The sequence below is a fragment of the Girardinichthys multiradiatus genome, chromosome 1 (genome assembly GCF_021462225.1).
Source record: "Girardinichthys multiradiatus isolate DD_20200921_A chromosome 1, DD_fGirMul_XY1, whole genome shotgun sequence".
Lineage (NCBI taxonomy): Eukaryota > Metazoa > Chordata > Actinopteri > Cyprinodontiformes > Goodeidae > Girardinichthys > Girardinichthys multiradiatus.
In genome coordinates this window covers 7,127,187-7,154,691 of record NC_061794.1, presented here as the reverse complement: position 1 = coordinate 7,154,691, position 27,505 = coordinate 7,127,187, and the positions used below count along the sequence as shown (strand labels likewise).

At 41.9% G+C, this 27,505-nt stretch overlaps 1 protein-coding gene across 1 annotated transcript; it reads left to right on the top strand.

Moving 5' to 3' along the window:
• The first annotated feature begins 3,307 nt into the window (after positions 1-3,307).
• On the top strand, positions 3,308-26,566 carry pard6b (par-6 partitioning defective 6 homolog beta (C. elegans)). Its single transcript, XM_047346620.1, has 3 exons — positions 3,308-3,706; positions 6,798-7,020; positions 24,630-26,566. Exons 1-3 carry the CDS (start codon positions 3,644-3,646, stop codon positions 25,556-25,558), a joined length of 1,215 nt encoding a protein of 404 aa, XP_047202576.1. The 5' UTR covers positions 3,308-3,643; the 3' UTR covers positions 25,559-26,566.
• Positions 26,567-27,505: the final 939 nt, after the last annotated feature.

Below are 27,505 nucleotides of genomic sequence, written 5' to 3'. Positions count from 1 at the left end.
TGTGTTTCCAATTTCACCCAGACATTGATGTGGATGACATTGCTTCAAAAATGGCTGGACGTTTTCTCCTGGATACTGCTGTGGTGGAGAAATAAATTCTCATTCTCCAAAATGATCTTCAGATCAAGGCCAGAACGTCTGCCGACATCAATAGGGCATTCTGGTCCCTGCTCTTTGATGAGAAGTACCCTAACATAAGAAGGTGTGCCCACTGCGTGTCATCTCTTTTCGGCTCCACATATCTTTGTTAATCAGCCTTCTCCCAAATGAAGATCATAAAGAACCAAGTTTAGGTCCACCATGACAGATTAGCTCCTTTCCACCAGCTTGAGACTTGCCACCAGCAGCTACACACCCGACTTTGACAAATTAGCATCCTCTTCCCAGTGCCAAATATCACATTAAGGTACATTTACAAGTTACATGTTATTATTTTTGTATTTTACTGGTACAAAATAGTGTATCTTTTAATTGTGCAATGTGTAAAAGTAGATCTTGGGTAAAAAGAGGTTGGGCGCCCCTGCTGTAAAGTTATCAGAAAACATCTGAAGGTGTCCGGTCTCCATGCAGTACCCGAAGCAAATGGCGTAGAGAGGAAAAGAAAACGAACAGTCAATTAGCTTCTCCCCCAGCAGAGGCGGCTTGATGGTTACTATTGCACTGGAGAAGTCAAAAAAAACATGACCCTAGCAATGCTGCTCACCCTGCATCTTCCTGCAGGGTGAGCAGGTAGATGACAGCGTCATCCACTCCTTAGCGGGGACGATAAGTTAACTGAAGAGGATTCAGAAATGGTTGGACCATGGGTTGCAGCGGCTCCAGGATGAGTCTCTCCAGTGTCTTTATAAAGTGTGTAAGCATCCTTAAAGTTGAAGAGCTGGCTCTTCCTTCTCTGGTGAGACAACTCACAACCTGGGTGAAAATGTGAAACGCATTGATTGCAATGATCGCATTCAGGTGTACAGTCTGTAGGCGGGCTCCTGTAGTGAGGATGATGTTACAGGCAGTGTTTGTGTTTGTCAAAGCAGAATGCAAATAGCCACCTCCGACTTCTTGGGCTGATCGTAAGGCCAAAGAAAATTCATATAACCTTACACTGTGCATTGGCTTTTTTACATCGATGACAGCTTGAAGTATTTTGTGGCATTTGTGTTTGATGCACTTTATTTTCTCATTCTCCATGGCAGAAAGTCTCCAATTTCCTAAATTCTTGGGCAGTCTTGCATTAACTGCACATTTGAAATTTGCCTAAAATAGTTATATTACTCTGAAGTCATGAGACTGAGACCACAACAGCGGAACATTTACTTTTCTATGCTACAGTAAAATTAACCATAAATTGGCCTTAGGCTTTGGATTATTGTCAAGCTGGGATGTCCAAGCGTAGCTTCTGAGCTGATAAGTGCACATTTTCCAATCATTTCTGATAACATGCTGCAACTATCTTGCCGTCAATTGCCCAGTGTCTTTGTAGCTCACAGATCCACAGAACATCAGCAATCCACCTGTGTTTCACATTAGGACTGGTGTACTTTTCAGCATAAGCTTTGACTTTTTACAAATGCAATGTTCATAGTTGTGGCCATAAAGTTAAATTTTTTCTCCTCCCTTCATGTAACTTTTGATATGTTTGGCATATTGTAAGTGGGCTGCTTTGTGGCCCTGGCATAGTCATGGCTATCTTCTGGTGACTTGACTATGCAGCCAATTTTCCTTTAGCTGTCTCCCTATGGTGCATCTTCAGACAGGTGCACCGCTTTATTTGATAGTCCTGTATACCAGCTGAGGTTATTTGTGGGTTTATCTATGCATAACATTACAAACATTTTTTCTGGTAATTGTGTGTGGAGGTGTGGAGACACTGGATACAGGCGTGCCAATCAGGAGATATGTGGAGCAGCTGAGGCCGAAGGTAAGCAGGGGGACTGGTGAAGTTGAGACCAACTAACTCAGAGAAGCTGATCTAAGGCACAAGGAAACATTAAACTGAGGAGAAAGACAAATACTAACCTACAGGGAATAAACTTGAATAGACAGGAAACAGAAAACAGCTAAAAACTAAATACAAATAAATGATCTAATAAAGCAAGAACTAACTGACATCTACTGAAGACAGAGAAACAAATCGAATACACCAAGACCATAAAAAACAATAATAAAGAAGTCAAAAGTGATCAAAAGACAAACCCAAATAAAAACCAAAACCCAAACACCTGTGGATTGTGATAATGAGCCCCCTTTTTGGTAGAAAAGTAAGTTGGAGGTAATCAGAAATCATATGACTTTGCTACAGTTACTCGCAGAGTCATTACCTGTAGTAAACATGCAGTTAATCATAGAACATGAACATAACCAGAAAAAAGAAAACAATGTGGAAATGTATGTTATTTCACAGAGGTAAACAAGCCCTCCCAGCTTTTTTGGAATGTTTTGCAAGCATTAAATTCAAAATGAGTGAATATAAATGTCTTACAGTGTATTCAATTGCATATAGGTTGAACAGTATTTGAAAAACACTGTATTCTGTTTTTGATTATGTTTCACACAACGTCCCAACTTCACTGGAATTGGGGTTGTACAAAAACACATTTTGCCTAAAGTGAAACTAACATAAATCTAAAATTATGTCATTTGTTTCCAGTGATTTATGATGGTTAATAATTTTGCAAAGCGTTTCAGTGGATTAAAAACAGCAAAATTAATTAGACCTCTTCACAATACACACTGTTTCAATCTAGTTTTTATCAGGAGCAGCTGGTATTTTTGTTGGCCAGGAGGTGGCACTGTAATGTCAGACAGTCAGTCATTTTCTACCGTTCCTTCCATAGTGGGTCGCGGAAGAGCTGGTGCCTATCTCCTGCAGTCTACAGGCGAGAGGCGGGGTACAACCTGGACAGGTCACCAGTCCATCGCAGGGCAACACTGTAATGTAAGAATGAAAGAAATGTGGTTAACGCTTCCTGCCTTCCTAAATATTTTTATATCGGTTTTCGACAAGCTAGTTTATTATTGTTCATATATAGATACATCTATGGATATATGCATTCTTTGCAACTCTCTCTCTCTCTTTATATATATATATAGTTGTTATTACTTTTATTATTATTATCATCATTACTGATGACTGTTGCCTCACATCTTAAAGAATTTGTAATATGTACTATATATAAAGTACAATTTCCTAAATGAAAGTTTTTATTTTTTTTATTTTAGAAAAGCTGATGCAGCTGATGTGAGGCTGAAGTCCACTTGGCAGGTATTTAAACGTCTTATTTTGACTGTCTTGGAGTGTGCGGCTTTTATTTTGAAGCCGGCCCTGAGAGGAGGCAGGCAGCCAGGCTTCGGCAGGGACCCGCTCTGAGGCAGTGTAGTCTGCCGTTAGATAGCGTCGGAAACGATAAGTATGAGAGGAGATAAGTTGACCAGCTGATCCGAGCTGGCTGACAGTAGTTGTCTATTTCTTTGTAAAGACCACAGAAACTGTTGGCAGCCGAGCGTTCTTGGGACAGTTCGCGGTCCCGGTGAAACTACTTGTTTTTCGGACTCTCGGCGGCAGCAGCAGCGGTTGCTGAAGCCGCGGCAGGAGCGGCTGGAGCAGGGCGGAGTGTGAGGGCTTTGGCGGCGGTTCTGCTGCTAGCGAAACATGAACAAAAACCACCGAGTCCCGAGCAGCCGTTCTCTGAGTGCCGTGGAGGTGAAAAGCAAGGTGACATGGATACTTTTTTGTCAGTTTTACTTTCTGTGTGTGTGGCCCTAACTCTCTGTGCTGAATAATATTATTACTCCTGCTAATTTAGCCAGCTAAGTGGCTTGGTAGCAGGTTGTGATGTTGCGCCGATAACAGACATGTAAGCCTGGCCTCTACGAGCAGTTGCTCTGTTTTTATTGCAGCAAGACTCTACACCTTTTAAGTTAACTATTATGTGGCTGTATTTACTAAGTTTTATGACTGGGTAAGTTTGAAGGTGGAGGTTAATGTCAGCTGACGCCGCGGCGAGCCAGTGTAACCTGTCACAGTTCCTTCCGCCGTTCCCTGCAAGCACTTACCGAAGTTGTGACAACTCTTTATCTAACAAGGAGATGTACGGGCCTTTCAAAATGTTTATAACAAACGGAGCCATGTTGGAGGTGTATCTTCCTGCTGGTCGTAATATTTATCTGTGTTAGTGCAGGTGTCATTCGTCTTGCGGTCGGTTAGCTCCTTCCGCCTGCGGCGGAATTTATTAATGGCATTAATTATGGCATAAATACGAATTGGTGTTTTATAAGTGTTCCACAGACTGGTAAAGGTAATATTTATGGATGCACAGATTACTCGACAGGAGACCGGAATCTGCCGATTCTCGCTTCTTTCCTTATCACCATGTACTATAAATGTAAGTGAAACAATTCAGCCCAACAAAATAGCAGCTGTGACCTTTTTTAAGAGGATTCAAACTTCGCTATTCTGTAACAAATAAAAACTAATGGCGGAAAGTGTATGTGAAACTTTAGACATTTTCTGACCAGTTTATGAAACGTTTTTGTCTGATCTCTCTAAAAAATGGTAAGGTTATCAACGGATATGAATATATTGTTTACATGCGACACTGTCAGATCAATTTATGTAGAAGTTTGCGAATAAGTAATATTGGAATTAAAATTATATGATGTTCAAGAGCTGCACATGCAAAGATTTTGTGGAACAAAAGTTCAATTTAGGACAGTCAAGAGCTGTTAATTTTCTCAAAGTGCCTCATAAGAGGACTGGATAATTGGCTGCAGTCAATTATTCAAAAAATATATTTGATTACAAAATCTATAAATAGCTTGACATGTTCTTGCTAACCCTGGCCATGTCTTCTGATCAATATAATGCAGTGTTGGCCAACTGAAACTTCAGATTCTTAGTGTAAATAATTCTCTTGTTTTAGAAAGTTGTCAAAAATGGCAGTTTCTTTGTACCTCCCTGTAAATTTAGTCTGATGTTGATTCAAGATATAATCCTGGAGAATAGGAGTCTGTTCTCCACAAACAGTGGGACTTTAATTTGCCGCTCATTAAATAAATATTTAAAACTAGGACTTCACGATATTAGAAATTTAGATTGCGATATTATTGCTTCTGGCACTCTGACCTTTAACATCTCAAGCATCATCATCCTTCTGAGGTGTTGGCTTCTGCTTCACAGAGATTCCATCCAACAGGCTGAACATCAGATCGGATGTAATTTGCAATGCTACAATGAAATAATCAATTTAACAACTATTTAACCGTAATTTGAACTAACTGTGTCATAAATTGCTGCAATTTATTTTAAACAGAAGTCTCGATTAAAAACAAAAGTATCTACATGGAGCATGTCAACATTTTTAAGGATATTTAAAAAAACAAAACTATAATCTGGAAAAATAGCAGGCACATAGAAACACTGTAATTTAGTTTGGATTTATAGAAATACTTCTCTCAGATTTTAGGAATGATTTGTTTCCGCTGTCCTGGAAAGAAAAAGCTTCATATATGCAGTGCTTTCACTCCAAACCTTTGGAACGCTTTGTATTGTGCCAGAGTCTGGTTTCTGGAGCGGAACCCGCCCCGGACCTGCAGGTCTCACCATAGTGTTATTCGCACCCTGGAGCAGTTTGCTTGCAGTGTGAACGCATTCCGGACCAGCTTACCAATAGCAGAAAGAAGGCATGTTACGTAAGAGCAGCGCATCTGAGTAGAGGAAGAAGTAGTATAGGAAAAACAAAGTAAGAGTGCAAATCTGAAGTGAACGCGTTTTAAAAATGCCTCGTGGGGCTAAGTGGAGTAGTGAAGAGGTGCAGATGCACAGCTGTATCTGAACACCAAAGTAGCAACAGAAACCCTGATGAGATGGACTTCCTTCTTTCGTGCTTTTTTCTTCTCGAGCAGCGCGATGCCGCCCCCAAAACCATCCGTTGCAATTGTTTGACTTTGTTTGATCCGGTCTAAGATATCTCTGTGTGAAAGCAAACTGGGCCAACTGAAGGTGTGAACTTTTTTCCTTTTACCGATCTCTGGACCGGACCATTCGTGTGAATGCGCCCTTAGTCTTGTTTTTCTAGATGTTTTTAAGTGTGCACAAATAATTGGTGAAATTAGTTGAAAGTGGGTGAAAGTCCGATGTACAAACTGCCATCGGTGCCTTTGGTCCGGTATCCCAGTTTGCTGCAGGCTGAGCTGTAAAAAGGGACCAGAATCGTTCTCTCTCCTGAAGCGTTGCTACATGTACTTTTGTCCTCCAACTTGTAATTTATACATTGCTGTGCAGCGATGTGTAACAAGTCTCCAGTTGGCAGTGAATTGCACCTTATCTTTTGTCCATCCTTGGGAACAGTAACCACAACAACCTGAACTTCTTGTCAACATCAGCAGGGAGGCGTTATATGTGCTGTGTGTCAGCTACACAGCTGATGACATCAGACCTATATAGTCATTGATCCTGTCTGGCCTCACTTACAGAAATGCAAGCATGCAGAAAATGGGTTTTTATCTAATTGCAGAAGCAATTTACTGCGTTCACAAACATGTGAATGTTTATCATAAAATGTACATTATTCATTTAAAACACTTGCTATGTTGGTTTGTTGATGTCAGACCCACACATACAGACCTACAGAACAGGGCAGACTGATTTCATTTTCATATATCAGAATAGTTCTGGAAATCTCCCTAAATTCTCATTGCTCACCTTTTCCTGAATCTGAGCTGTTTCTGTTCTACCTTCTCCTGCGTTATTCATGTTTGTTTTTAATATTTATACTCACGTCCTGTGCCTGTGTGCCCTGTTCCAGTTTGGCGCAGAGTTTCGTCGGTTCTCTCTGGATCGGTCGAAGCCAGGCCGCTTCGATGAGTTCTACGGGCTCCTGCAGCACGTGCATCGCATCCCTAATGTGGAGCTGCTGGTGGCCTATGCTGATGTGCACGGCGACCTGCTGCCCATCAACAACGATGACAACTATCTCAAGGCCGTCAAAAGTGCCAACCCTCTGCTAAGGCTCTTCCTGCAGAGGAAAGGTAAGAGCGAAAGTTCGGTTTGTTAGTTTCTGCGAACAGAAGTTTCCTCTTTAAATGCCGTAGCTTAGAAATATGATGTTGATTGTGGAATCAGTGGTGCTTTTAAAAGGAAATAAGTTCTACTTGCATTACCTGAAACGATGTCACTAATTTGTTGTTTTATACATAATGAACCTGACTACTGCGGAAAAGAGTTTCATGTTCCATAAAATCATTTTTATGTACAACGCTCATCTTTGTGTGTTGGCGCCTTTGTGACTCAGGATAATTAGGACTAAAACTGACTTTACTCATGTCCTGCCATAACATCGCATGGCATCATAGACCAGTTTAGAAGCTTTCAGAATATCTGAGAAGTTTAGTTGTTTTGCTTAGTTGTTAAGGTAATTTGGAAGCTAATGCTGCTCATGTTTGGGTACTGCAACACATTCCTGTTTGTTAGGCTTTTTACCCTGTGAGTTTCTGTTAGTGAAGGAGTTCCTGATTGGGACCTGTTGAGTGTCGGAGGATCCCAGGATCTGGTGGCCTGGGTGGGTGGGGTGGGTGGGTGGTGGGGCAACCCTGGCAGTGTATTCTCTCGCATTTAAGCTGTCTCCCTGTGCCATATGACCCTATAGAAGCTAAGCCACTTTGTCAGGACGAGATTAGTGAGGTGACTGTGTAGCGCTGCATGGGACGATGTTTCAATTACACGCTCCAGACACAAGCCCCACGCTGGGCTCGCTGCTGTTCATAAATGCACTGGAACAAGAGAAAAACACGGCCATGAAGGCAAGCAGACAGTGCACATCACTCATGCTCTCAGGCATGCGCTGTCTTGTAGAAAAGCTGAAACAAAAACAAATGACGGTCCCACATCCATGCAACCACAACCCCCCACATACCCTATTAACCTCAGACCCTTCAGCCTGTTCCCCTCCTGATTTGTTGCCCTCCCTTCCTCTTCACGTTGCTGTGAGGAAGCAATTGGATTAGGTTTAAAAAGCTCCTCAGTGTGCAACATATTAACCTTGGAGATGTTTTATTATGTTTGATGGATGGTAAACTGCACTAAACATTGGGCTTAACTGAAGTCTTTTTCTTCTTTTTTTTAAATCATTTTTATTACCCCTTTACAGCAGGTTTCCCAGAAAGTGATGCTATGTTGACTGTGAAAGGCCAGCAAATTTCTTTAGTTAGTCATGTGTGTGTGTGTGTGTGTGTGTGTGTGTGTGTGTGTTGATAAAACCTGTAAGCTGCTTTTTATCAAACCTCAATTTTCTTTTTCACAACTACCATGTAGGAAAACATAAGAACGGCATTCAAAAACATTTTTTCCATCCTTCTTGTCATGAGCAATGATTGCTAATTTAACAACGATATTGTGACCAGAGGCGGGTGTGTTTGAAGGAGTGTGTGAGGGAGGATTGGCTGTAAAACGGATTAAATGATTATAAAATATGTATTTACAGACGTCTTTAGCATCTTATGTTAGCCATTAGCATGTTTTAACATTGCTAACTATAAACATCAGTCTCTTTGTGGATTCCCTGAAGGGTTGGTGCCACCTTTGCTATTAAAGTATCAAACAGAACAACTTTGCTTTATTCTGTTCATGCTTGCTGCTTATCTGCTGAAGTCTGTCTTTAAGTAGCAGCATGTTTTGTGCTGCAGCTGACTTCATTTTAAACACTTCACTGATGCTACAAATAGCTTACTTTGAGTCTTCTTCCCTTAGTCACAACTTCCACTTAAAAAAAGAGTGTTCTTGCGGGCGTGGCTGTGGTGCAGGTGTAAAGTGCGGGACCCATATAAGCAGGCCTTAGTTCTTGACGCAGGCTGTTGTGGGTGCGAGTCCCGGTCAGTTGATGTTAACTGCAGGTCCTCCACCTCTCTCCATCCTATTTCGTGTAGACTCACTTTTGGAAAAAAAATTGAAAAGTAAAGGCCACTAGTGCCTTTTAAAAAATAGCGTTATCATGACCGCACCCTGGTAACAATTAGATATGGAGAGTTCACTCATCAGAAAAAGATCCAGTTTTTGAGTTTCTAATCAATCAAGCTGAGAACTGACCATCAGCCAGTGTGTCTGTGTATCTCGGTTAAAGGTACAGTTCACTCCTAATGAGAGGACTTGTATCAAGCAAGGGGAATCTACTCCTTACCTATCCTAGCTTACTACTGTTTACTTTGAGATAGTCGTGTTATATTTATGTACATTTCTTAGTGTCTTTTATTCAGATGTGTTGCTATTGGTGGATAAAACAAGCCTTCAAAGTATCAGTGAGCACCACCTCTCCCTTCATGGAACAGTCAAATCCTGTTCCACAGAGATCTTAGAAATGTGTTTAGTACTAAAATATAAACAGTCTCCAGCTACAGTGCTTGTTTACACTTTCCCAACTAGCAGTTTCACAATTTCTGTGCGTTTAGTCTCAGTACAGATCAGTGTGTCTAGTGAGGGCTGTTCCTGGATCAGCTTTTAGTCTGGGAGACTGTGCATTATTAGTGTTGGAGCTGCTCTAAGGGTCTCTTACTTTAATCATCCAATATCTATCATTGTTTTGCAGTTGTTGCCACCTTGGTGTGTTTGAGAAACCACAGAAACTATAAAGTCTAAAGAAACTCTGTGGTCTTTATGTTATGAATAGGCTTGTTGTAACTGAAGATTGTTGTCATCCTTCAGCTGTCTGAAGGCGAAACTGCCCTCTGACTAATACTGTGTTTATTTTCTATTCAAATATTTCCACGTTTCCTCAGGAGTTCTTGGCTCTTTTAGAAGCTGACAAAGTGAAGCTGTCAACAGCAGGCCAGACACATGCCGGTTTCTGGTTCCTGATCTAACTTGTGTATCAGTTGTTTTTGTGTAGGAATACAGGAGACAGTAGTATGGCGAGGTGGTGTGTAGTTCCTATGTCTGTAGTTCCTATGTCTGTAGTTTCTATGTCTGTAGTTTCTATGTCTGTTTTTAATGGAAACCAAACAGAATGATATATATGATATATATACAATATAATTTGAAGGCAGATGGTCTTTAAAAAAAGCTTAAGTAATCTAGTAATGTTTTAACAGTTTTTTTTAACTGTTTTAACTCCAGAGTTCAGTGTGTCAGGGACTTCTGATTCCAGTCCAGCCTCAGAAAAAGTCATGATTGGAAGGTGGAGAAAATACCAGTTAAAACCAAAAAGACTCTATTTATAGGAGGCCATACTTCCTTACATTGAATATTACAGTATACTGAACAGACTGTAGAAAATGACTCTAAGCCTTTAGTTGTCAAAGTGGGTTAGAAACGTCCCACTGGCAGTTGACCCGGGGTCCCTAGGAAATGACCCTTCGGCAGACATAGCTTAAAAATCTGGTATGAAACCAGCAAAACTAAAATGTATCAGTGGTAAGAATATGGTGAAGGGACAACATTACCAGCGCTCATCAAGTCACATTAAGTATCGACAGCCAGCTTGCTTGTAGCAGTCAGTCAGCTGTGTAATTGATTCAGAACATTCAAAGCTTCTTGTTGCAGTTATTGGATAAATACTGTCAGGGCGTGTCCTTGTTTTATGCTCATGCAGTTTCACCCCTGGACAGATCAAAACCGTTAGTCATTAAAGCAGAGGGCAGCAATGCATGGACTCACAATCCCTAATGAGAATGCCTTAGGAGTTAGTAACCAATACACGCATGAGTCAAAGTGCAGGAAACATGCGTTGTGGTTTCAGTACACAAAGCGGTGCTCTGAGTCTGTTAGGAGGCAACAATGTAGAAGCAGACTGACACAAATGGAGTGAAAAAGTGACATTTACAGAAGAAGATATAATGGCGATGAGGATGAAAGCAAATACAGACTGAACAAGCACAACAAGGTCCTTCATGGAGCGACTGAGCGAACACTTCAAAGCTGGAGGGACATGAAAGTGGCAGGTGTAAAAATGATGCTGGTCCCCTAAGGAGCCCAGTCTGACAAGGCAATAGAAATCAGCCACTCCTGCTCCAGATCTAAAGTTTTCAGACAAACACTATTTATTCCCAAGGATGCTGAGTGAGGGAACAAAGGATTAGGAGCATTTGAAGAGGAATGTGTGGAGGAGGTGCAGATCTTAGAGCTAATGAGAGAGATGGAGGGATGAACAGGGAGACAGAGTAAACAGTATTAAAGCAGGAGTAATGTAGAAGGCGTTGTTTTGGCAAGGCGTGTAATTAGTGATGTAGGCAGATGAGAGCAAGGGAGTTTAAGTGTGATGGGAATGCACCAAGAAGTAAGAGGAGGGGACAAGAGAGGGAGCAGGATAGTGGGAATAGCATTAGTGAGGGAGGAATGCAGAGAGAGGCCCAAGATGGGGTGGGAGGGAGAGGGGAAGAAATGGAGTGGGAGGGGGGAAGTGGAGGGGAGGGGGGCATAATGGGTGGTATGTGGCCAGCGTCTGATCACGTCCTGTGGATAGATTAGACCGGACAGCGGGCCAGACCGGACCTGAGCTTCAGATCACGGCTCAGTCAACAAGGGTTATAAACTGATAAAAGAGAAACCAGTGGAGAGAGCTTGAAATACTGGAAAAAAAAGCCAAGAGCCCAAGTCTTTATCCTCTGATACCTGACTTGATGAGACTTTATTCAAACTGCAAGAAAATGGAGGCAGGGTGGCCTGGACGAGAGGAAGCAGATGGACCACAGGGGAATTAGGAGGCTAGCTGAGTTTCTCTGCTCGGAAAAGATGAATGGGTCGAGAGCCAGAAGGGGTTGCTGTAGGAAAATCAAACTGTGAGAAGAGGTGAAGCTGAGGTTTAGGGTGTGGCTGTAGAAAGGAAAGAGTCTTGGTCACAACAATCCATAAGGGATAATCTGGAAAGCTGGACAGATGACAAGGTGATGAATGTAGGACAGAGGTAGTGAGTGAGCTGTACGTTGTACAGAGCCAGAGAACATGAAGGAATGTCCACACCCTGTCAGGTGGATGTGTGACAAGAGACTGCTGAACTTTGTCTGCTTAGACTCAGAGACATCACAAATGACAACGGATGAACTCTAGCTGGAGAACCCTTTCTGTTTCAAAACCTGGAGAAGAGGGTCTTAGTTGTGTACTTTAGTGGAATCAGTTGTTGTAGATAAAGCCATTGTGGACAAAGAGGGAATAGTTTCGTTTTTGTTGCATTTGTTGGATTCAGACTGCAACAGATGAAATGACAGAGTTCTTTGCCACACATTAGACTGTCAAGCTGATAGATTTCTTTTTATGGCAAGCTTTAATTAAAACACTGTTCTTCTGCCCTGTGGGCTCAGTGTAGCCCTGATACTAATGTACAGATCTGCTTATCTATGGATCGCCTTCTGCACACTGTCCCAGCATGTTTCATTTGGCTCTCTGTGGTCCGCAGGCTCTGACAAGCAGCTTCCCAAACACTGTTACCTTTCTACCTTTCAGTCCCAACACTGAGTTATGACAAACCACTTATAATAGTAAAGGAGTCTAGTTCCCATTTATTGCTCTTCTGTAAAGCTCTGACAGAAAGCACGATTTGCTTCAGCCGATTTAAATCATTTTGCTTTTCACTTTATCTGCAGACTAGTGTTCAATCTACAGATGAACCAGGCAGTAAACCAGAGATTGGACTTGGCTCATTGTACTTTAAATCAGCTCAGATCAGTGATTTGTCAAATACTGAACAATTTGAATTTCTTTCTTTTTTCTCTTTTTGGTCAGAACTAAGAACAATTTCTCTGTCGACTATTTTTTTTCAATTAATCGATTAATAATCTGATAGCAAAAGCTGCTTAATAGGGGTTTTATTACAGAATTTTAACCATTTGAAACTAAAACTATGCCTCTTGAGGACTGTTTCAGCCCTATTCTGGAGTGGATGGGGAGCCAATGGAGCAGGACAAGTAGACATGTGACATGAGAAAACGTCTGTGATATGGTCAGAGGTCCGGCAACAGCGTTCTGCACAACCTACAGACGGTCCAGTGATGCTTTGTTTGGGCTGGTGAAGGGGTTGCAGTAATCCAGTCTCAAAGAAACGCATGTATGGTTTAGGGCTGAAACAGTTATTCGTATTATTAGTGATTAATCAATTATTTCAATAGTCGTCAAATAATTTAGTAATTGAATAATTATTAACTGGAGTATATGGACTCTAAAACATGCCATTTGCTTAAAGAACAACCCACTCTGAGCAGTAATTAGGCCAAAATTATACAAAAATATAACTAAAGTAACATTTGGCATTTAAGATGAAAAACCTTCTTTGTCTGTAAAAATGCTCTATCAAGAACTTGTGAAGTGGCAGAGCTTTAGCTTCACGTGGTTCTAATCCTGTAAAAAATCTCCTTTTATGCACATTTTCAATTATCCAATTATTAATCGATTAATTGAAAACATAGTCGACAGATTCATCAAAATAATCGTTAGTTGCAGCCCTAGTATGATTAACAGTTCCCGTTAAAAGGCCAGAGATATTCTTACTGTATTGATGTCGACCAGTTCTGGGATCCTGAAATTGAAGTATTGAAACAAAACTCAGCTGCTGGTGGATGGCAGTATTTACATCTGACCTTTAACCTGCTTTAAAATGGCAGCTCATCCTCTGTAGAAAATGAGATGTTCGTTTTTTGATCTAAAAGGAACTGGCTGGTTTTGTCAATAATAGCACTATTCAATCATTAACTTTGGTAGATATGATGGTCTGCTAAAAGTTTACCAAGTTGGCCTTCTTTACCAGATCTAAGTGCTTCTTCCTTCTGCTTCACCTTGGCAGCATTGACGTCTTTAATCCTGAGGGCTTTCATGTTTATGCTGCTTTTGGTGAACTAAGAGGTCATTTGTTTTACCAACTGAATGCTCCCTGTACCCTTTTAGAAACCTGTACTGTAATATTCTATTATAATTAGAAGGTGGCCATTAATATTACATGTCACATTACCCAACTAGACTAATTATTATTCATAGGAAATAGACATATACTAATTAGGCTTTCCCTGCTTATATAGAATTCTGGTTTTGACTGTGTCTGTTCATTCATTCATTCATTCATTGAGTCGCATACAAGAAAAAAATATGTAGCAGGTTCTTTAATAGAGCTAGCTGTTTGATTATTCCTTCTCGTATATCAAAGCTTATGCCCCTAACCGTTATCTGATTTTTTTAAAATGATTTATAAAGTACATCAGTGTTTTATAGACTTGCTAGAAGTTCTTTATTTTGATGTTTTTAACGAATAGTATATTAACCTGTCAATCACCCATCAAAGGAAAATTAGCCTGTTGTGATCTCTGGAGGACTGATTATCAGAAAGCAAATCTAGGAACAATTATGATCAGTCTTTAAATTTTAATAATTCTTTATGTACATCAATATTTAACCACCATATACCCTATCACAAGCTAAAGCACATTCTCATCTAAATGCACATCCCAGCTTCCAACCAACCAGAGGCCACCTGTCGTCATGCTCGCCTTACTGGTCCCAGTATTGTTTGGCTGGTCACTGTCCTTGAAAAACCTGTGTTTGCATACCAGTTTCTGCATCGCTGGTTTCAACAAAGCATTTTGTTCCCAGCTTTACCTCCCTGTTGTGATCTTAGCTGCAACTTTATGAAGCATTGCAGTAGAAGTGAACAAGGGAGATGATTTCAGAACTGCTAAATCCTTAGAACATGCAGGGGGGGGGGGGGGGCGGGGGATCTGTTGGACCAGCTGAAAGCAAACGTGTTTCAGCAGAGAGGTGGACCAGAATGGCTAAGGGACAGGTTGATGGGGAAAGGAGGACAGGAGCCAACACAGGAAGAAAAAATGTCTGTCAGCATGAAATAAATTGATGGAACTGCTTCATACTGCAGTAACAAGATGGAACCATACCCGACCCAAAAAGTGCAAACTAAGCCCTAAAACTACTTATATATTTGCTGCTACAGAACCGTTCTTTCCTGTACAGTGATGATTTTTTTGTTCAGGTTTTTCTGAACAAATTAGAAGCTCATAAGGCTCCCAAGCCTAGACTGATGACTGGAATAGAGAAGTTGGGTCTGACATTATATGAGGAGGCCTGGCAGCAGGATAATAAGTCTTAATGACAAGAAGTCTTAAATAATACATTTGGTCTAATTCCTCACACTGTGGGGCCCAGTTACTCACACATCCCCGCTTCCTGTGCTGAATCTGGCCTCACATCTCCACCAGTCTGGTGAACCTTCTCATGAAAGCTTCACTCATATCAGCTGGCTGCACTCTGCCTCAGTCTGGATAATCACTGGCCTTATTCTGCCTCCTTCTCTCAGGACTCTCTCTTTGACCTCCCTCTTCAACTTGTTCCTCCTTCTCTTATCAGCAGCATTAAGGCAGTTTTTTATCTGGGCCGTGCCAGGGAGGTATGCTCGCCCCACCAGGAATAGTAACCGTTCTGGAATGTACCCCTTTGAAAAGATTTTTATTTAATCACCTCCTCTGTAGTTTTCCAGCCCTCCTTTCTCTTTATAATGTTTGTGTTTCTGTCTCTTTATCCTGTATCGTGTTGTTCTCCTCTGTTTCTCTTCTAGGAAAGTACACACACACACACACTCCTCCCCCTCCTCTTGTATCGGCTGGTGTTAGGAACATCATGGCACCGGCTGTGTAGTGAACATCCAAGCCTGTCATCAACAAACTTGACTGTTTCCAGAACCCCACAGTCTTCAACTGCTCGTCTTCATTTAATCACGGCCGTCTCACTCTCAGCCTTCTGATGTCCTATGATTGGTTACAGGAGACTCATTTCATTAACAGTGAAAGCAGCATGTTTGTGTTTATTTATTAAATAGATTTTCCTCAAACTATCATCCTTGACTAAAATGCTGCTTTGTAAAAGTATTCATTGCATTTATTGGGATTTCATGTGATAGAGAACCACAGAGTGAAGTCATTATGAAGTCAAAGGGAAAATATATCTGTGTTTTCAAAATGGACAATATTTATTTGTGACAAGTGTGGTGAGCATTTCATTCACAACCCGAGTCAGTTCTTTGTAGAACATCGTTTTGTTCTGATTACTGCTGTATGACTTTGGGGGTCTGGGCCCTGGGTTTTAATCTAGGTCTGGGTTTTGACTGGTCTGTTCCAACACATGAACATGCTTTGATCTCCAAGTGTTTCTATGGTAGCCGTGGCTGTATGTTCAGGGGGGTTGTCTTGCTGGAAACTGACCCTGTGGCCCAGTCTCAAATCTATGCAGCTTCTAACAGGTTTTCCAGGATGGTGCTTTCCTGAGTTTCATTCATCTTCCCACCAACTCTGAGCAGCTTCCCTTTCCTTGCTGAAGAACACTCCACATCGTAATGCTGTCACAACCATGTTTCCCAGATGGGATGGTATGTTCAGTGTGGGTCTCGTTTGACCGGAGCATGTTGCTTCACATGTTTGCTGTGTCCTTATGGTAGGCTTTAAATAGGACCACTTATGGCTTTCTTTCTACTGAAGCTTTCTTCCATACAGGGTAGATTTGTGGAGTGCATGAATAATATTTATCCTATCGCCTGATGTAAAAAAAAAAAAAAAAACTTTTTTTTTCTCTTCTGGGCTGTGGATCTCTGCAGCTCCTCCAGAGTTATTACGGCTGCTTCTTTGGTGGTTGCTCTCATTTCAAGGCCAGTCAGTTTAGGTGAACATCTTTATCTTCATGATGCTGTTTGTTTACTAATGTTCTTCAAAGAACAACAGCATTTATACTGAGATTAAATTACACATGGATGAACTATTTCCTAATTGGGTGACTTCTGACATGTAAAAAAGTGGAAGCTTTTGCGAGGCTCTGTATGTTTGTTAGGCTTCTATCCGTTAGTGTCGTGGCCTTCCCGTCACTGCAGTGTTACAGTGTTACACAGCAGATGGTTCTAGCTACTCTGTTCAAGCAGATGTATTTATAGCTGAAATATTAACAAAGGAGCTACAGTTGTGGCAGCTGTGATGTTGATGGTGCTTGGGACGTGTGTGTGGCTACTTCCTGGTCATGATAAAACCTGGGAGTAGTGTCAGGTTTCCCAAAAAGATAGGTAGTGGGAAAATAATGGATCATTAGCGTTATTGCTACAGATAATTATGCTGCAGAGAAAGCATCGTATCACTTAGGATCATTGTAGTTTTGATACTGAATACCAGCAGTGAAGTGGGTTCTCAAGAAGGGGCTGTAAGAAGAGAACCAAAAGAGTCTGCATGAATGCATCGCTGGACCAGGAAGTACATTAATGCTCTCACTAGATGTTCATGTTTCTGTTTTTATGGTTTATGTTTTTAACTGACTTTTTTCAGTTTCCGTTTTGGGGTCCAAACATGCAGCAAATTGTATCTAGTAACAGAGGCCTTTTTTTTTTTTTTTTTATGTCAGGGTTCATACAGAGCGATCATAGGACCTAATGTGTTCAGCAAAACAATCAGTTTCCTCTACATGGTTAATGTTGTTACCACCATTAACCACATCAATAATCGTTCATGGTAGGAATGATATTTTTACATGGCAGGTTTCTACCTAGTAGGTGTAGTAGAGAGATAAAAACCCAACAGTCATGACATACATGCTGCTGACTCTGTGTAACTGAGTCGTTAAATGAAAAAGTCTGATTGAACTCCATGCTGATATCACTTTAAACAGTGAGGTTTTCATTGTCTTATTTAGGTTGGAGAAAGGAAATGTTTTACATGCTGTTTATAGCACGTTCATCTGTGTTGAATGTGTTATAAACTCTAAACTTTAATTAAAACATTGATTGGGGAGGGGACAATTTAGTGCAGAAATGTCAGCTGAATTGATCTAAAATGCAAACTAAAACCAGAAAGATGTGAGAAAGCTGCAGGAGACTACCACTCAGCTCCTGGGTGATCATAGAAGGTCTATAGTTACCTGAGAGAACCGTAACAATTAAATGCCTTTGTGAAGCTAGGTAAGAATCCCCTGTAAAACTCCCTCGGTTGAACCAACCCAAGCTAAACAGGTTTTAGTTCACGAACACATCAACTGGCCTGAAGAGAAATGGTGCAACATTATATGGACTGATGAAAGCAAAATTGGATCTAGACAGTTTAGCAGACGACTGCCAAACACTGAATTGTAGCCACAACACACTGAGGCACGGCGGCTCAAGAATCATGCTATGGGGATGTTTCTCGTACATTGGTGAACAGTTGTTTCTGAGGCAAAATCAAGAAATGCTGATGGACCTTCGACTGTTGTCCAATAGTCCTGGGCTGGAATACCTGCTCACAGCTGTCAGAACCTGGTCAGCTTCATACATGAATCAACACATCTATACATCCAGGTGACAAACAGCAGAGAGCATCATTTTCTCCTCCATTGATTTGCTTCCTTCCCTCCACATTGACTCCATTCAGCGAGTGGGAATCAAAGCAACCACTGCATTGCTGGAATACTTGAGCTGTGCTGAGCTGCTGATTGTGCTCTCTATTCAGAGTATGGAGATTATTTCTAAACCGGACACCCTAATTCAGCAGCTACCACGGGTCTATGTTGGGATTATTTGCTTGGGCCAGAAGGTGACAAAAGAAACCAACTGAGCCAGTTTAGAAACAACCCTGGGTTAATCATAAATTCAGTTGGCCTTTTAGCCAGGCTCAGATTTAATCCTCTGTAATAACATATGAAGCTAGGCTAGGTTGTTATCATGCAGACCAATCATGTGTCTGCTAGAGTAGTTCAGTGAAGAGAGCTACTAATGATGTAGTTGCTTCGAGCACCATTTTAAGTTATCGTTACAAACAGAAAACGGCCTGTTAAGAAAGAAGTTACTGCTGCCTGATTACAGGAAGTCATTGTTTCCCTGATTAATGAAATAGGTGGATTTTAGGGTTGTACAATATCTGAACATGCCATTGTTTCCAAGAGAGGAAGTGGAGAGTGCTGACAATAGTTTTGAAGTAGTCCTACTTTTCTAGATTACCGATCGACAATAATCAACTTTTTATCTGCTTCCCTCATAGTTCCTCTCTGATTGTGCAGGTTAATCATTGGCCAAATATACCACATACCTGTACAGTGTGGGTGCAGCACACCACAGTCAACCTTTGGAGTGTTTACCAAGCACAGAGTGACTAAAAACAATCTAATTTCTAATCTGCGTCTTCTGAAGGACAGCAGCTCTCTCAGACCATGCTGGGGAGAAGTCAAATGATGGTCGGCTTGTTTCTAGGCTGGAATCATCAGCATGCGGCTTCCTTAAAGCAGATTCTCATTACGTTCACATTATGTAGAAAATCTATTCTGTGGCAACATTTGATGAATGTAAATTAGGATGTTATAGATTTTAGACTTTGTGTACATTTCATTTGAATGACTCCCTGAATAGAGACAGTTTTCAGTTATTATAGTTGAGTTATGAATGTGCTTTTTAATATTTAGTTAATATAATTAACTAACTCTCTTATGGGTCCCGGCAGGTAATTAGACTGAGCGCTAGACTGGTGCTCTAACCAGCCATAATTGAATAAATATAGTAGGGCTGCAACTAATGATTACTTTGATAATCTGTCGATGTTTTTTTTAAATTAATATTCTGATGGCAAAATGTGCTTAATGGCAATTTTTTTATTTTTGACTTTGAACCAGGTGAAGCTAAAGCTCTGCCACTTCAGGAGTTCTGGATAGAACATATTTACTGACAAAGAAAGGTTTTTTCATCTTAAACATAAAATGGTAATATTTATTTGTATACTTTTGACCTACTTACTGCTCAGACTGGGTTGTTCTTTGAGCAAGTGCCATGTTTTAGAGTCTATACTCCAGTATTATTTCAATAATCGATTGATCACGGTTAATCCGATGAATTATTTCAGCCTTAAACTATAGTTTTACATAGTATTGAGTTTGTCAATACTGCCAAGGCATTATCAGTTATTGGACACGGATGGTTTAGGAGCTGTGCAGTGTGAGAGTGTCAGACATCCCCAAATCCATGTTCTCTGTTGTTGCTTGGTGTGTGTGACCATCGCTGATGGTCAGGTTCCTGATAAAAGGTCTGGATCTCCAATGTGACGTTATGGACGGATGGTTCGGATCAAAAGACGTCTGCTAAGAGTGAAATGAGATGTAGAGCTCAGCCCTGTCGCATGCATGACTGCACTGACTGAGCAGGCCTTGTTGGCGATGGAGGAAAGATGTGTTTGTGCATTTAAACACCATAATGCTAAAATCCCCCTCAGTGTTTACGTAACTGCAACACATGCAAAAGACACATTGGTATGCCTTTACAGATATCAGAGGCGCGAATACACTAAACCTATGCCTCATGGGAACAGAAATGTGAGCTGCCAGCTCTTTCCCGGGACAATCGATCCTTTGTTTTGGTTTTGGGCATGGAGCGGGTCAGCGGCGCGCCACGTACCTGTCAGAGCCTGAGAGCTGAAATTTTCATCAGCCACCTGAGCGGATACTTTCCAAGATTACTCTCACGCACTTAGAGGGTGACGCAAACATTCAAATAAATATTACTGGTGCTTTATTTATAGAGCATCTACATCAAAAACACATGACACAAACTGCTATAAATGGAGACGTTGAGAACTTTGAAATGTTTTTAAAAGGAAACGGTAAAAGTAACATCTAAAACATCAGAGTGGCAGTCTCACAGATGTTGGTTTGGCTGCTTGTTACATGCTGGTTAACTATTAGAGTTTCAAGGTTCAGTTTTTTCCTCTGTAAGCCACACTGCTCAATGGTGTGTTGGCTCTGTCCTGAGAGGCCCGGTTCTTTTGTGATGCTGTGAAAGTAGTTTTGGTTTAGATGTAGACTTTTTGTTCTGTCCAAACCAGTTAGAGAGCTTCTGTTTGTTGTCGGCCTAAAAACATGAAATACAGAGAAGCTGGCATCCTAGCTCTGCCCGGTCTCGCTGAGATCTCTTCTGCCAGTTCTGCTAACATGTTGATTTCACAGCAGTCTATAACAAAGTGTTGCAACATAAAGTTACTGGAGATGAAAACAAGATTCCAGGAAACCACAGGAGTATTTGAGCCACACAAAGAAGGAGGAAACCACGGCTTGCCATTTCTGCACATCCAGGTTGTTTGCATAGAGGCTATCTACAATAAACTTCTGCTTGTCAAAGGTTTAGCTGGTTTCAGTATACATGCTAACTCATGATGAATGTCTCCTGGTTATCCTGTCTTTCTCTCAATAGACAGTTTCTTTTCTAAACTGGCCCTCTCAGTGCTGCTGGCCGCTGATTGTCTCAGGAGGAATTATGTGTTTTTGGACCACTTGGTGAATCCAGGTGGCCCATCCACCCACAATCCATCATATACCAGTTTAGTGCTATTTGTGGCTGTGATCCGTTCCAGAGAATGGTATGTGACTGGCTAAATACCCTGTAATGACTCGGGTTTTATTTTTAATAAATGGGTAGCAAATGGATACATGTGGTTTTAGAATTTAACTATGAAAATGTGAGATTTTCATCCAAAAATTGTAGTAAACTTACTTACACAATGAGGTTCCAGAGGAGTCCCCAGAACAGAGCCAGCCTTCTTTATCAGCTTGTTGAGCTTTTTTAAGTCCCTGCACTGATGCTGCTTCCCCAGCAGATGATGGCAGAAGAGATCAGACTCTCCACAACAGACTTATAGAAGATATGCAGCATCTTGCTGCAAACACCAAAGGACCTAAGATTCCTCAAGAAGTACAGTCTGTCCCTTCTTGTAGATGGCTTCACAGTTGCATCTCCACTCCAGTCTGTTGTCCAGGTGAACACCGAGATATTTATCGGCTCGGCTCCGCACCACTCTGTTTCGCTCTACCCAGTACGGTACCTGTTGTGTTTCCACTGACCCGCCGGCGGCTGAAGCTATGGCGGCTGAAGCCCCGCCTCCAGCCATGAGTGTAGAGTGCTGGATGGACCACAGCCCAGCCAGAACCTATAAAATAAGCTCAGGGGTTCTGATGTCAGGGGGCGGGGCAGGAGAAGCAGAGAGGAGAGATGCTGCTGTCTGGATGGTGAAGCTCCAAAGTTTGCCTGAAGAAGTTAACATTTTGTCTTATCCATGGTAATAACAAGGACAGAGACTAAAAAGCTCAAAACCGTGGACCTTTGAAGTTCGTTTTAGGTTGGATATTGCATATTAGTGCTCTGCGGATTCAGCGGGCTCGTCCTCCGTTTTCTTTTCTGTCAGCCTTCAGGCATCATTTATGACTCGTAAATAGTAAAAGTATATTTCGATTTGGCCCGCTCAGGCCATTGTGGTCCTTCATTTTATTGTAGTCCCTTGAGTTTTCTTAACTTCTTCCTCACTACCTCCTCGGAAACCTTCCCATTTCTCCTGGTCCCACGGCCAACCAGTGAACAGCAGTCTGTTTACGTCACATGTAGTCCCTGCTCAGCGCCGGTCGTACCTGCTCAGGAGCAGGGACCAAAAAAGTAGGTACTGGTACGGAAAAAACTGTATTGGAAACACTTGCGAGCTGAGTAGGGCCAAATAGACCCAGCGGAAAATGGGCATAACATTTCGATCAACTTCGGTAAGCGTGGTTAGCGTTGCTAGCCTCAGTGTGTATTCACTATAGACAATGTAGACCCTTACCTGATCCATCTAGTTCCATCATGGATGGGAGAAAATATGTTGACTGTAAAAAGTTAAGCCTTCCTTTTATCTGCTGAAAATCTCACTCTTTGTTGTAGAAAGCTACTATATCATCATGTATGATTTCTTATTATAATAAAATGTCCTTGAAACAACAAATAAAATGTACATAAACTAGATCGTTAGAGTAAGTATTGCACTCCTAAGTAAAGCCTGTACTCGTCACTCATTGCACCATATCTGGATTATTATGTAGTGGCTTGGGGGAATACGTATAAAACAGTGCTGGAACAATTACAATAAAGATGGTTGTTAATAATAGTAGTAATAATAATATAAACCAAAATGCAACATTTTGGCTTTAAATATGCAGAAATGTTTGGCAGAAATTTGACATGACTGGGTTGTCCAATTTTTATTGTTACCTGTTTATAAATGAAGATTATCTGACACGTTAGAAACATAACCTAAACATCCGACACACCTCCTTAGAAAACAGTTTTCTTTTAAATGGCTTCCTACGTCTGTGCTTCCTCTGACTTCATTTTTAAACACCTCACTAATACTAATAATTAGGGTTTGGTTGAATTTGAACAAAATCAATTTCTACTTTCAATTCTGGTTTCTAGCAGTTCTCGATTCCAATTCTTTTAAGAGGCAGGGTCTCAAAAGTTTACACGGTTTACTTTTCAATTTGTTGAACTGACATCTTTCCCTTAGACGCTATGGTGAACGGTGTGGCACATCCGAATCTGGTCAACTGTCTGGCCAACGTTGGCAACCTCAGGTTGTTTATCTATGAAAAAACACGAGCTAACATTAGCTGGGTATTTGCATTTGAATTGACCCACCGTTTTAGGTCAAGAATAACTTCTTGGCTCCCTCAGTGTTGGTATAAGACGTATTTGATTGTTTTACGTCCCTGATTCTGACTGCAGTGCAGAGCTAGAGAGTCAGAACTTGAGGAAGGAAGGAACCTGGATGTGTTTAATCACGGTGGTCGTGTACCGTCCTTTTGTATGATTCTAATATTATTGCAGGTATTGCACTGAGCTGATTGGTCATTTCTTTTATTAACGTTAAGCCACACTTTCAATCGCCGCTGCACGCCATCAATGGTTGCCCACACACTCCCTGCAGACTCTTCTTCATCGGTGTTCAGTGGCTTCTTCTTCTGGTCGGCGGACTGGAACTAGGAATCATAATTCTAAAATTTTAACGATTCCAGGAGAATGGAAATGTTAGTCCCGGGTCCAGTGGATTTTCCAGACTACTTAGTTTCTTCTTCCCTTAGCAACAGCTTCCACTCCATTAGACTTTGTTTTCAGTGCAGTGTGGTAGTGCTTGTTATTACAGTCACTGAACTGAAAAATATTTGAATTTTTCAGTTGTTGGCCACCTGATCAAACCAAAAAAACTCACTTTTTGTTGAACCTCATGATTTTTCTGTGCATCTCTTCTATACATCTAAAGTGGGATTGAAGATGTTTTTTTTTTAACATTGAGTTTTAGCATCACAACCCTAATACTCATCGCTGAACTGACCGCTACCCATTCTTGTAAGAGGTTAATATTCAAGAGATTTTGGTTGTTTGCTAAATGATTTCATCAGAGGTAGAATAGAAAGTTCATGTGAACAATCTGCTAAACCAACCATATGCCTGTTAAATAAATAATGCAGCATATCGGCTCACCACATGCACCTTCAGGGCTCTGGAGCATAAGGAGGCTTCATGTTTGGCTTTAGCATGTTGGAAAAAACCTGAATAAAAGAGGCGACTTGTTGGCGGCTGTAGCATTTAGCATCAGTGTGACCTGAAGGGAGCTGTCTGGATCACAGGCTCCTTCCAGCAACACCTCAGGCTGAGAGCAACGACAACATTCAGATTCAAACTACATGATGAAACAGAATGTCAAGCTAAGTAACAGTTTCATGTGTGGCTACCTTAAGGTAGAAATGGAATGCGCAGCAGCTTCGTTTCTCTCTTCCTGCTTCTGTTTAAATCATGCTCCATATTTGTCCTCCATCTTCCTCTTCTCTACTTCATTTTTTTTGTTTTTAACTTCCTCTCTCTTGTGTTTTGCAGAGGAAGCTGATTATACAGCATTTGGTACGGACTCTCTGACCAGGAAGAAGAACACGGTGCTTTCAGCAGTTCTTCTGCGGCCCGACCCAAACAAAAAAAAGCCTCCTGTGATCATAAGCCTCCCAAAAGACTTCCGCCCCGTGTCTTCCATCATCGACGTGGACATCCTTCCGGAGACGCACAGGCGTGTTCGCCTCTACAAGCACGGCCAGGAAAAGCCTTTAGGTTTTTACATCCGGGACGGCTCCAGTGTGCGGGTCACTCCGCAGGGCCTCGAGAAGGTCCCGGGGATATTCATCTCTCGCCTAGTGCCCGGCGGCCTGGCCGAAAGCACCGGCCTGCTGGCTGTTAATGACGAGGTGCTGGAGGTAAACGGTATCGAGGTGGCGGGCAAGTCCCTGGACCAGGTGACGGACATGATGATCGCCAACAGCCACAACCTCATCATCACCGTGAAGCCTGCCAATCAGCGGAACAATGTAGTTCGCGGTGGAGGTGGAGGCGGCGGTGCTGCCTCAGGTAGCTCAGGGCGTTCGTCAGACAGTGGCGCCAGCTACCACGGCTACGCATCCCACGCTGCCGCCGCCTCTGGGCCAACGCACATCATCCAGAACTTCCCCGTCGGGGAGCTGGAGAGCGACGAAGACGACGAGGACCTGGTGATCGAGGTGGGAGGTGAGGCTGAGACCATTAGACGCACCTCCTCTAACTTCAGCATACCCTCTCTGCCTCGCTATGAACCACACCTGAACCTCCGCACCACCACCAACTCCAGCTCTGCCTTCTCCTTAAATGCCAACGGGACCCTGCACGGCAGCGGCAGCAGCGGATCACTACATAACCCCAATGCCAGTTCGACCACACCGTCCCCTGACAGAGCGAAGGAGAGGCGGAGCCTGGAGGAGGAAGGCACTGTTATTACGCTGTAGACCCCTGGGAGCCTGGGGGCAGGTGGGGTGGAAGGTCAAGCAGCAGCACATCAGTCCCATCATTCAGGGACTGCACCTGAGGAGCAGTTTATTGATATTGCTTCTCTGTACACGCCAACCATCACGCTGCAGTGCCATAGTGGTGATGAACAAGAACATAGAGACCCAGAGCTGCTCCCCAGTTCATATCCAAACCAGTGCAGTTACTGCTTTTTAGCTTTTTAACTGGTAATCTCTACTTTTTTGGTAGGTCTTTAATAGGTTCAGTGAACAAGTTATGTCCCCCCCCCCAAAGAAAAAATCACCTTCCGTCTCATCTTTTCAGATTTACTTCATGGTAAACTCCACTTCCCAGCATTCTAATCAGCTTCAACGGTTTTAACCACTGCTTGTACTCATCTTCCTGAAGATGAAAAGGTCATCATTATTAGAAAGAATCAGTGAAAAGATTTTACTCTGAAGCCTGTGTTTTATATTCATGTTTATCTTTTCATCATTGAGAGTCTCACAGTCGTTGATTGGTTTACCTGACCACACCAGTTTAAGTGGTGATTAACCCCAGAAGATCCTTCTCAGCTGGGAATAAGACATCTCTGAATGAATTATACATCCTTCAAGTTTCACTGCTGCTTATCATGACGAAGGCTGTTTCTTCTGCTACATGATGGGCAGATGAAATGATGTGAAAGTGATTTTCTTTGTCTTATATCTCTCATTATTCTGCCATTTTCTCAGACATGCCCTGATTTCATACACAGGTGGATAAATGTATTGACCCCCCTGGAAAGGATGTTCAAAAACCCTCAAGATAAATGAATCTTTAATTGCAGTAACATAATCTTATGCAGAATGTTTTAGAATAAAATCAGCTAAAACCTGAGTACTTGTACATGTACAGGTCCTTCTCAAAAAATTAGCATATTGTGATAAAGTTCATTATTTTCTATAATGTAAAGATGAAAATTTAACATTCATATATTTTAGATTCATTGCACACTAACTGAAATATTTCAGGTATTTTATTGTCTTAATACGGATGATTTTGGCATACAGCTCATGAAAACCCAAAATTCCTATCTCACAAAATTAGCATATTTCATCCGACCAATAAAAGAAAAGTGTTTTTAATACAAAAAACGTCAACCTTCAAATAATCATGTACAGTTATGCACTCAATACTTGGTCGGGAATCCTTTTGCAGAAATGACTGCTTCAATGCGGCGTGGCATGGAGGCAATCAGCCTGTGGCACTGCTGAGGTCTTATGGAGGCCCAGGATGCTTCGATAGCGGCCTTTAGCTCATCCAGAGTGTTGGGTCTTGAGTCTCTCAACGTTCTCTTCACAATATCCCACAGATTCTCTATGGGGTTCAGGTCAGGAGAGTTGGCAGGCCAATTGAGCACAGTGATACCATGGTCCGTAAACCATTTACCAGTGGTTTTGGCACTGTGAGCAGGTGCCAGGTCGTGCTGAAAAATGAAAACTTCATCTCCATAAAGCTTTTCAGCAGATGGAAGCATGAAGTGCTCCAAAATCTCCTGATAGCTAGCTGCATTGACCCTGCCCTTGATAAAACACAGTGGATCAACACCAGCAGCTGACACGGCACCCCAGACCATCACTGACTGTGGGTACTTGACACTGGACCTCTGGCATTTTGGCATTTCCTTCTCCCCAGTCTTCCTCCAGACTCTGGCACCTTGATTTCCGAATGACATGCAGAATTTGCTTTCATCCGAAAAAAGTACTTTGGACCACTGAGCAACAGTTCAGTGCTGCTTCTCTGTAGCCCAGGTCTGGGGAATGCGGCACCTGTAGCCCATTTCCTGCACACGCCTGTGCACGGTGGCTCTGGATGTTTCTACTCCAGACTCAGTCCACTGCTTCCGCAGGTCCCCCAAGGTCTGGAATCGGCCCTTCTCCACAATCTTCCTCAGGGTCCGGTCA